The following is an 11,862-nucleotide window of genomic DNA, read 5'->3' as shown; positions in this document are numbered from 1 at the left end:
AAGAGTTTTATTAAACTCTAAATATACATAAAACAAAAAACTGTTATTTTCATTCATTCTTTTTCCTGTTGGAATTTCAAACCAGTACCGACAATGTTTTACAATGAAGTTGGGGGGGGGGGGGTTATCGTCCTGGAAACTGTTGTCCTAATCCGTTCTTAGAGGATAGAGGCTTAGTGAGGCTTCAGGCTGACTTCACTACAAGTACTGAGAGGAACATGTATGCAAAGAAGACCTGTTCACAAATAGTTTGGAATTATTCCTTGTAACTCACATTAATGCCTGTGGCTCGTCTTCTGGGTTGACTAAAGGAAAACTGCTCCATTTCCACAGCTATTCAATTCTATCTGTTGATCTATCCTTCCATATATCTTGTCAAGATGAAGGACCGCCTGGCGCAGCTAAAGGAGGTGAGGAGACATAATTTTGTGTTGGAGAACCTGTTGCTCAGTCACTAGTAGATCGCTATAAACTATGTAACATAATATAATATAGTGTAATATAATGTAATATAATATAATGTAATATAATAAAATATAAAAGTATATTGTCACACATTGAATAATTTAGACTAATATCAACAAGAAATAGAATACAGTATTGCAGTAATATATAAACTGCATTCATGATTTCTTATTAGAAAATTAGGAAAAAGATCAAGCTGAGTATGAATGTGAATGAACACGTGAATGAATGTATTCCAGAGATACACAGAAAAGAGTGGTTTGAACCATTTTCTATTTACATTTATTAATAAAATTTATTTATGTGGTTTTAAAATACATTGGCCTGAAAACTAAAAACACGTGATCCATTTTATACAGTCAAAATATTATGTAAAGCTCAGCAGTTAAATTAGTTTGCTTTCATACTGAGATAAAGGAGCAAATACAAGTTTTAAATTTTGTTGAGCCTAGTCTGTAGATTTCATGTGAACGCATCAAGCATGCAGTCATCATGGTAACTGCAATTAGATTAACACTAGAGGTGGTTGTTCTTTTTAAAATAATTAGTTTGAGTGGTTATGGAGGCCGGTTTGAAAAAATATATTATATGTCTTTGTGATGGATGGATGGATGGATGGATGGATGGATGGATGGATGGATGGATGGATGGATGGATGGGTGGATGGATGGATGGATGGACGGATGGACGACTGATAGGCTCGTTGGTCGATCAATTGACAGAAAGACAGACAGGCAGAAAGATAGATAGATAGATAGATAGATAGATAGATAGATAGATAGATAGATAGATAGATAGATAGATAGATAGATAGATAGATAGATAGATAGATAGATAGATAGATAGAAAGAAAAATCGATCGATCGATCGATCGATCTTAATTCGTTCCTGTGTGTATTGAACAGAACAGCGATGCTGGAGGGGATGATGTTGTGCTTCCTGTGGAGAACGAGGCCTTCATGAATGACTTCTTTGCTCAGGTATCTATTCACATCAATCCCTTTTTTCCTCACATTTCTCAAAGAATTCCCATGTTGTTTTTACTGATCTGTGTCTGTCTGCACATTTCAGATTGAAGATATCCGTACCAGTATTGACAAGATTGATGAAAGCGTCACAGAAATTAAAAAACTCTACTCCACCATCTTGTCTGCCCCCACGTCTGACCAGAGTAAGTGATACATAAAAACAAAAACTGTTCTTTGCTTCAGCTCTCTTCATTACACTTTCATGTTTCCACTGGCTGAAGCTGTGGGTGGTGCGAAAGAGCTGTTCCAATTCATCTTGATGTTTTCTTCGTCCTGCTGTTGATACTGAGATGTAGAAAATTTAAACTGAAGGCCTCTGATTGGTCAGGGAAAATTAGAGAATCTATTGGCAATGTATGAAAATGTCTGTGACCAGTTTCCAGCACAAACCTTACCTACATCCAAGACCTGTCTGCAGTGGAAACACCAAATAGATTTTCAGTTATATAGAGGTGGGATGAGTTATGTGTGGAAGCAGCTAGATACACACGCACAAGAATATTCAATATTTTCAAGCTGATAACCATCTGCTGTTCTTTATTTGACTTTCAGAAACACAAGATGATGTTGAAACCATAACAAATGAAATCAAGAAGTCTGCCAACAATGCAAGAAACAAACTAAAGAGTTAGTATTTGTGTATTCTTCACTAATGAGAACAGCTACATGATCAGTCATGTTTCTTTGTCTGTCCATATGACATCACGATAAAATATCATCTATCTATCTATCTATCTATCTATCTATCTATCTATCTATCTATCTATCTATCTATCTATCTATCTATCTATCTATCTATCTATCTATCTATCTATCTATCTCTATCTATCTATCTATCTATCTATCTATCTATCTATCTATCTATCTATCTATCTATCTATCTATCTATCTATCTATCTATCTATCTATCTATTCATTAATCTCTGTCTGTCTGTCTGTCTGTCTGTCTGTCTGTCTCTGTGTCTGCCTGTCTGTATGTCCGTATAAGGGAATGTTTTTGACAGAAAAATTGTCTCAAATTAAAACAGGATATTAATTGGGGGTTTAAACTGAACGAATGACATGAATAAAAAGATGGAAAAGTTTTCATTTGGCTTTAAAGTCGTGATGACAAAGGTTTGTAGAGAAAGATTTCTAAAATTCTCAAGCTTAGATGCCTGTTGGCCAAAAGAGGGTTTATCATGGATTGGGTAATGCTAACAAACATGTTACAGATGAGAAATGTTTTAAAATCTAGTTTTCTAATCAGTATTGTAACATGACTGAACATCTGACACTTATTACTCAAGTTTCATCTTGTTATTCGCAAAACTGTTGAAACTGTTAGAGCTATCCTTTTCCCACTTTTGCCTGTTCCATATCTTCCTCAGGTATTGAGCGCCAGCTTGAGTCAAACACAGATGAGCGAGCCTCAGCCGATCTCAGGATACGCAAATCACAGGTCAGACAATTTAAGTAACAAACGTGGATGGAGTTCACCTAACCTTAATTTCACTGAGCTCAAAGTGGAAACAGTTAAAGAGTGTTCTTTTTGTTGTTGTTTTTTAGCAGGTTGAAAGTCTTCATCCCACTTGTAGGATCAGAGGATCAGAGACTGAAACTGTTTTAAGAAATTTACAAATTCCTTATCATTATAAATCTTAGCGTCAGGTTTCATTCTCTAAGATAGAATCCTCAAACATTGGATTGGTCACATCAAATTGTCCGTAGATGTGAGTGTGTGGGTGAGTGGTTGTCTTTCTTGTGGCTGCGCGATGTGCTAGCAACGCGTCCAAAGCGTACCCCGCCTCTTGTTCTTAGACAGCTGGAATAGGCTGCAGCAGACTCGTGACGTGCAAAGCAAATAAGTGTCTGTAGACGAGATGATTACAGTCGTCTTGTCTACAAGAAAATGGGAGAGCGGATGATCAACACAATACACCAATATACTCATTGGTTTGCTGCAGAAAGTTTATGCAGCAAATATAATTGAGGTTTGTCAAAATGAAAGACCTTAAATGCTTCTGCAGAAAGCTTGTTCCATTTTTCTTTTTCATATTATGTATTTTGCTCCGTGGTGCACTGGCATCACGCCTCTCGGCCATAAGTCCGTAGGGTAGGCTCCAGCAACCCAGCGACCTACGATAGAGGAAGCTGCAGTTAAGAAGATGAATGAATGAGTGAATAAAACGTATTTTATGAATCGTTACTTATTATTGTGGTAATGGTGTTCATGTGGTAAACTTACACATACTGTACGTTGAACAGTGGTCAAGTTAAATTAATTTCAAATAAATTAGTGATTAACGGCTGTTTTATGCATATCACATTCTCATACTGTTCAAAACTTATACATTTAAGTTTTACAGTGCATGGTTTGTGCAATTTTATTTTCCCAGCATGCTATCCTGGCCAAGAAGTTTGTAGAAGTGATGACAAAATACAACGAAGCTCAAGTTGACTTCAGAGATAAGAGCAAAGGCAGAATCGCACGACAGCTGGAAATCAGTGAGTGGTGGTAGATTTTAATACACGTTACAATCAGACAGACGGAAGACGTGATCAATTACAGTAAGCCCCCATTTGAACACATTTTGGGCACTTGAAGATTTTTGAATTTCTATTCATGATCTATGAACAGATTTACATTATATTTTTCTTCATGCCATCCATCAATCAACTTTTACTGATAAATCGCTTATTAACATCAACAGCTTTACAATATCAGACTGTCTTAAAGCAGCCTAAAACGAGGTACTTATACCTTCAGTTGGTATAATGGTGGTGACTCCCTTCTAGCCATGCTGACATCCGTAATTTGTAATTATTCCTTGTATCCTTTGTTGTTTCCGGGTCTCTGCCTTTCATAGGTTTCTGTCTGTTGACTTTCTGTGTCACTCCTGGCATATTTTCTGTTTGCTTTATTATTCTTATAAACTTTATAATATGAAGCCATCCACTATTTTATTTTTACAAAGTGTGGGACAGCACATAGTCAATTTCCCAAAATAGAATTATTCTGAGAATACACTTAGAACAGGGAGAAATGAGAGACTGGAAACACTTGCTTTGAACCACTCACAAATTGCTCGTGTTCTCACCTATGAGACCCATCCAAACTTATTTATTTATTTTTTATTTATTTTATATACTATAGTAATCCCCGACGGGAAATTAATAGCACACTCTGGTTAGTCAGTCACACACATGCACATATACTGTATGTTGTGTGCAGGTCTGAACACACATAAACTCAAGGGGCTTGTAGGCATGCGGTGGGAGGTAGACTGGGGGGCAGCACCTTCTTGGTGCAACTTGTAAAAGGGGATGGTGCCTTGCTCAAGGGCGCCTCGGCAGTGCTCCGGGTGGCTGGGCGGGAGCGGGAATCATTCACAGGGTTTGAACCAGCTCTTTGTTGGTCTGTCTCTACCATCGGTATTTATACACACCATTCAGCTGTAAACTTATTTTTAATGTTAAATTGCTTTTTCTGCTCATTACAGCGGGCAAAGCAACAACTGATGAGGAGCTAGAAGAGATGTTGGAGGGAGGCAACTCAGCTGTCTTCACTGCAGGGGTAAGGCCAACACCGTTACAGGATTACATGATATTTAATTAACACACAGTTCATCGCTGTATTATTGCAAAGTTTCAACACAATACTGGTCACAGTTCTGTTAATAAATTACTCTCCAACTTTGTAGGTCCCAGCCCTCCTCCTACCACAAAGACCACATTAGTTTTGTGGTCTTTGTGGTACCCTTGGTACTCAATCAATTTGTGCCCCTTCTTTCTAGTATTGTTATAAGCTAATACAATATATTGCCAAAAGTATTTGCTCACCCAACCAAATAATCACATTCAGGTGTTCCAATGGCTTTCATGGCCACAGGTGTATAAAATCAAGCACCTAAGCATGCAGACTACTTTTGCAAACATTTGTAAAAGAATGGGTCACTCTCAGGAGCTCAGTGAATTCCATTGAGGAACTACGATAAAATGCCACCTGTGCAACAAATCCAGTCGTGACATTTCCCCGCTCCTAAATATTCCACAGTCAACTGTCTATTACAAGACAGTGGAAGTGAGTGGGAATGACAGCAACTCAGCCACAAAATGGTAAGCCACGGAAACTGAGGAAGCGGGGTCAGCGGATGCTGAGGCGTATACTGTAGTGCAAAAAGGTCACCAACTTTCTGCAGTCAGTTGCTACAGACCTCCAAACTTCATGTGGCCTTCAAATTAGCTCGAGAACAGTTTGCAGAGAGCCTCAGTTAATGGGTTTTCATGGACAAGTAGCTGCATCCATGCCATACACCACGTGCAATGCAAAGTGTCAGAAGCAATGGTGTAAAGCACGTCACCACTGGATTCTAGAACCATGGAGACATGCTCTCTGGAGTGACGAATCACACTTCTCCATCTGGCAATCTGATGGACGAGTTTGGCACTTGCAGAGAACAATATACTTGTTTGACTACGCCAGGTGTAAAGTTTGGTGGTGGTGGGGTTATGGTGTGAGATTGTTTTGTAGGAGCTGGACTTGGCTCATTTGTTCCAGTGAAAGGAACTCTGAATGCTTTGTGGAAACAGTTTGCAGCTGGCATCTTCCTCTTCCAACATAACTGTGAACCAGTACACAAGAAGAAGAAGAAGGAGAAGGAGAAGAATTATCATTTATTAATCCCATTAGGGAAATTATTTGTCCACTCTTTATTGATGGCTCCGATCTTCTTTTTACCATTCAACTGTCTTTCCAAGAACTGTTACCTGTTATCTGGAAGTATTTGGCTGTGGTTTACTTGATTTATCTCATCAGAATGACATCTCTATTGCTATTAGAGTTCCTGGTGAAGTGGACCCATGAGTCAATTTCTAACTAATTCCATGATTTTATCCACGTAGAGTGTATGGACTCAGTATCCATAGTTGTTCTTTGTAATGATTTAGCTACTATGTCAAACAGCAGTGAGGTTAACCCTTATGTGTTGTTCCCATTCTTTAGCAGCTGCTTCATCTCTGTTGCAAGGTGTCCATGGAGGGTAGTTAATATTTTAAGGAAGTACATGTGGATCGCGTTGGGACTTGGTGCTGTCTGCCATTGAGATGGTTATTGGTCCTTCTTTTGGTAGACTGATGTAGTTTACTCTCAGGTCCACTAGCCATCATTGGTGTTATGTCTGTATTCCTTTCCCACAGTTTCTTGAGATTTTCCATCTCAGTTAGTGGATGTATAGATTTATACATTACCTATATTTGATTTGGTTAAATACTCTTTGTATTATTCTCTAAATTAATTTTCATCATTCATTGATTAACATACTATTGTAAACAAATTGATTTAAATGGGTGGATGGATGGTTGGATGGATGGATGGATGGATCAATCGTTGATCAATTGGTTTATTGATTACTTCCTTTTCTCCACTTAATACAGTTATATTCCATCCATGGGCGTGGAAAGACATACAGTTAATGTAAACTCGTATTTCATTGGTTGAAGGAAGTACATAACTACAATGTTATTTTTCTACATCTTGCAAAACAGTAAAGCCATGTCCTTGATACAAAGAGGACATTTTTATGGCTTTTTTTTTTTTTGCTTGTTTGTTGTCTGTATTAATGTGTATTCCACAACACACCTCATCCCTCGCCAGATCATGGATTCTAAGATTAACCAGCAGGCCCTGAATGAAATTGAAGCTCGTCACAAGGACATCATGAGGCTGGAAAGCAGCATCAAAGAGCTCCATGACATGTTTGTGGATATTGCTATGCTGGTTGAGAACCAGGTAAACACACATGACAGACACATGACACAAATGAACAGTCCTGAAATTGAAAAATAGGATAGTAGTAGTAGTAGTAGTAGTAGTAGTAGTAGTAGTAGTAGTGGTAGAATTGTTGGTAGTGCTACAAAAACAGTATTATGCAGCAATTATTTTATTGTTTTACACCCTTATTGTCAGTGACGTGCGGTCAGGGGAGGCAGGTGAGGAACGGCCTCACCTGCCATCATAAAAGAAAAAAATGGAAAATGGAAGAAATAAATTAAATGGTAGTTTTTATACAATGATGTGTATTATATAGTTTTTTTTCGTTTAAAGTAACACATTTTACATCATTTTTACTCAAAATTGCCAAATTTTCACGTTTACTGCTGAAATACTGAGCAGAGACCTGTGGTGAGACACCAGCCAGCCGAGCCTCACCATGGATTGCACAATGGCTCGGCTAGCAGTGCTAGCATGCTGTATAGTGAGACCGTAATGCTGTTTCTATATGTCACTATTAAAATGTTCAAACATGTTTGCTCTATGAACTAAATTTCCGTAATTTAGCTAAGATATTAATGTAGTGGGTTTTTTTGTCAACAACTGTATGTGTGTAGTACGTCTTTCTTGAGTTGAGCGATCCTGAAACCGCTGGTAAAAGGCACAAAGTGAGACACGCCGTTCTCTCATGGTACGAGAACGGCGTGCCCAGGGATTTGGCCAAAGATTTTTCTTCCTCGGCAATAGAAGTGAAAGCAAACTACAATCTATAGCAGGGGTGTCAAACTCATTTTCAGCGAGGGCAATATCAGCATAACGGCTGTCCTCAAAGGGCCAGATGTAACTGACAAATATAATTAAATGTAACTCAGTGTAATGTAATATAAGTGTAACTACTCCTTAATGTTAAATAACTCTGAATTTATTACTTATTAAAGTTACAAATATTAGTTGCACGAAAAAAATACGTTTGTTGGTTGCTCTGTTATATTTGTCAAGTTATGAAGCCCACAAAACTTCACCAATCAAGGATCAAACTATCCAAGTGAATAAAAAACATCAAACACAAGTTAGGACATTAACCTTGTTCAAAACATTTTTGTGAGAGTTAAAATGGGCTTAATTACTGCATTGTGGGAAATGTAGTTTTGGTCAAAGCACACTTTTGACCTACTGTATTTATTTTTAGACACTCTGACCTGTTATGCTCTCGCGGGCCACACAAAATTATGTGGTGGACGACATTTGGCCCCCGGGACTTGAGTTTGACACATGTGATCTATATTCAGCGAATCAACTGCAGCCATTCATTTGTTTTCTGCTCACCTTGCCTTACTTTATGAAAATGGAGGATTACATATCTCAACTCAAAATTTTTTTGATAATTTTGTTCTGAAAGAGCTGCGAATGGATTTCATCTATAAGTAAACATAACATATAAAATATGTAGGTAACAACATAACACGTTTTTTTTTAATCAAATGTGCTTATTCGTGTGTTACAGTTTGTATGTGTAAATAATTCTGCTATGATACTTTAAAAATAACCCATTCACTGTTGCTTATTAAATGGTGAATAAGCTACACTGTAGGTTCATATGTTTGTAAACATCTTCATCTGATTATGATGAAGTCAGTGCTTCACCAGCCATGAACCTCACCGCACATCACTGCTTATTGTAGCCATGTAGGTTTTCTAAACTTGAAAAACAAGAATGTGGGAACACTTGAAAGTCAAAGCAAAAGTCTTTACATTGCTTGACACAATTTATTCCTGGAGATTCAGGCCCAAATTTTTAATTGAGTCGACGCAAAGAATTAAGGACACAGCATAATTATGTAATAGGTTTCCTTTGCAAAAGGTAAGTACAGTACAGTACTGTATATCCTGCACTGTTAATATAATTTGTAATAACCAACTTCATAATAAAACATCCACATCACAGAAAACTGGACAGTTGGAGCCTCCACTTTGACTTGGTTGTCTATAGAAACACTGTAGAAACAGATTTTATTTTTGGATGCTATTATCTTATTATTAACACAATATATTTTAGCTGTTTGTTTTTTTTTGACTGTTTTCTAACTTTGCTCACTATTCACCAAAAACATAAGCATGTTCAATGAAGACTTTCTGTTTCCACATTCCAACAAAAGGCATGTCTGTAAATATGTCTATCTGTACTTTCCTCTTTCACTTTCTTTCTATCCTTTCTTGTCTTGCTCTAGGGTGGTATGATTGACAGAATTGAGAGCAACATGGACCAATCAGTGGGCTTTGTAGAGAGGGCAGTGGCCGACACTAAAAAGGCAGCAAAATTCCAGCAGGAAGCACGCAGGGTAAGATGAAACTGTTTCAAATGTGTTCACCTATTAAAATCATGTTTCAAGTCCCAGTAGTTCAAGATACTTGTAGGGATTTATGTTTTTTATGAGCTTGTTTCATCTGATCATTTTTAAAAGATCTGAACATCTTACCTTTATTTACTGAATAGATTAATTTCTTTCATTTGTCTTTAATTAGGAAAGCAACATTGGTCAAGCATAATTACCTTTTTTGTTGTATTTCCCATTTTTCAACCTGAATTGTTTGATTGCAGAGCTCTTTACCTCAATACATTTAACTATGTTTATTTCAGAGCAAGGAAACCACTCGTGATGCCATTTCATACACTGTATTTTAATCTAGGGAAATGCCTTGACTGTCTAATATGGCAAAAAAAACTGTCGTCATTAATAGATTTTTTTAAATTACAGATTATGTAAGTATGTTGAGATACAGATTATGTTTAGAATTTGCTGTGATCTGTTCTTCGGTCATCTGGGTTTGACCTTGAGCTCCTCCTTAATTTGGTCATAAATTGGATTTAATGTTCTCAGTCTTGGTTTGCCTTGTGTGACTTGAAATACACTGAAGTGTGTGGATTATGCTCATGCTTCCTTTTCTTCTCATTTCCAGAAACAAATGATGATCTTCTGCTGCTGTGTGATTTTGGTGGTTATCCTTGGCTTATTTGTCTACAGCTTCATCAAATAAAATATTTTAACCAACCATGAAGCCACCGAACAGCTGAATCTATACACTAAAGAATGAAAGGCACCGACTTTCCAACTCAGTAGAAATAGATGCTGTATTATTTATCTTTTGTAAGTTATTTTCTTACTTTCTTTACCTTTTCAGAGTGATCAATGTTTAAATTCACGTGTCTGAATAAGTAACAATATATCCAGAGAGATATTTGGTAGAACATATCTTATTTTATGAAAAAGCTCTTTAGCTTGCGGATAACTGTACGATGTCAGGGTAACAGAACAACCTTAGAATGACCTCCTGGCCCAATTATATTAAAAACTTCATGGATGCTAGACGTATTATAGAGCTGTTATATTGCATAAATTGTCTGTTTCTTCATATTTTGGTCTTCCTGAGCCTCACATCTGTTTTAGTATAACTTTAAATATAAATATGTGCAGTGGTTGTCAAACAATGTTGGTATAAAAATGTAGATCTTTTTATGAGTGCTGAGTTTAGATTACAGGGTGAGTGATCATAAAGATATTTGTCATTCATTGTGCAGAGACTATAAGTAACCACAGAAAATATGGTCTTAACCTGGCAGCTTTCCTGTCCTAACAGGGTAAAACATTTTTGGTTAATTATATGTTAATGTAGGCTACTATGTAGGTCTTTGTTAATTTTTTTTCCCACATGAAGTAGATTTAATTTCATTGGCATGCCCCATGCATCTCTGTGTCCTTTTGACTAAAAGGAAATGTTTCCTTATAAAACTGTCAAACCTGGAAGAAAATTGTAAAAGTGATTCAAAAAGAAGCTGTAAACTGTTATCTCAATTTCAAAGATTTAAGAGACATTGTTAAGGTTTCAGGATCTGCCTTCACTCTGATAGAAATAGTAATGATATAAAACTGTTGTCATATGCAGGAAATAATATGAAGGGATTTATGAATGACAAAGAACTGAGAAGCAGTTGCTCTTAACATTGTAATGAAATGAAAATGTACCGACGTCTCACAGATATCGCTGTAGCCCAGCTAGATCATACCAGACTGGTCATCATTGTGATGCATATGAAGTCAGTATCCTAAGTATTGAGACAGTTGTTGTTATTATTTTTTATGTTTGTCTGTTACTATGTTTTCATGTGGATTTTTTAATACTGTTCCAATACAAACATGTCATGTTCTGAATAAGCATCTGCAGTGACTCCATTGTAGGTCTTGAACCACGCAATTTTAAGAAAGTCCATTTTCAGACAAACTAAATGCTTCAGTTAGATGTGGAACCAATTACATACAGATCAGTGGTTGAGTTTGTCAGATTAGAAAAGGATATTACAACATTTGTATTATATTTTATCACACTGGCACTGCCTTGAGGTGTTTTCTTGCTTTAGGTGTTTGTTGATTGTTCATTTTAAAGAGTCCTTTGACTTTAACAAATGTGTGTGTGTGTGTGTGTGTGTGTGTGTGTGTGTGTGTGTGTGTGTGTGTGTGTGTGTGTGTGTGTGTGTGTGTGTGTGTGTGTGTGTGTGTGTGTGTGTGTGTGTGTGTGTGTGTGTGTGTGTGTGTGTTCCTTTTCCTCTTAAAGAACTGCAGT

At 37.0% G+C, this 11,862-nt stretch overlaps 1 protein-coding gene across 1 annotated transcript; it reads left to right on the top strand.

Annotated features, from left to right (window-relative positions):
- The first annotated feature begins 199 nt into the window (after positions 1-199).
- On the top strand, positions 200-11,666 carry stx3a (syntaxin 3a). Its single transcript, XM_068320844.1, has 10 exons — positions 200-410; positions 1,371-1,445; positions 1,537-1,636; positions 2,046-2,120; positions 2,864-2,934; positions 3,872-3,980; positions 4,976-5,049; positions 7,129-7,263; positions 9,474-9,584; positions 10,204-11,666. The coding sequence occupies exons 1-10, from the start codon at positions 381-383 to the stop codon at positions 10,279-10,281; spliced, it is 858 nt and encodes a 285-aa protein (XP_068176945.1). The 5' UTR covers positions 200-380; the 3' UTR covers positions 10,282-11,666.
- The last annotated feature ends 196 nt before the right edge of the window (positions 11,667-11,862 follow it).

The sequence above is a fragment of the Antennarius striatus genome, chromosome 8 (genome assembly GCF_040054535.1).
Source record: "Antennarius striatus isolate MH-2024 chromosome 8, ASM4005453v1, whole genome shotgun sequence".
NCBI lineage: Eukaryota > Metazoa > Chordata > Actinopteri > Lophiiformes > Antennariidae > Antennarius > Antennarius striatus.
The sequence above is the reverse complement of the archived record's forward strand: the minus strand, read 5'-3'. Positions and strand labels throughout refer to the sequence as shown.

Excerpts from the sequence above, each read along its gene's own strand:
- stx3a (XM_068320844.1), top strand. The coding sequence starts at position 381 with ATGAAGGACCGCCTGGCGCAGCTAAAGGAG. Across the intron at positions 411-1,370 it reads GCCTGGCGCAGCTAAAGGAG|AACAGCGATGCTGGAGGGGA; the intron begins GTGAGGAGACAT and ends TGTATTGAACAG. Across the intron at positions 2,935-3,871 it reads TCAGGATACGCAAATCACAG|CATGCTATCCTGGCCAAGAA; the intron begins GTCAGACAATTT and ends TTATTTTCCCAG.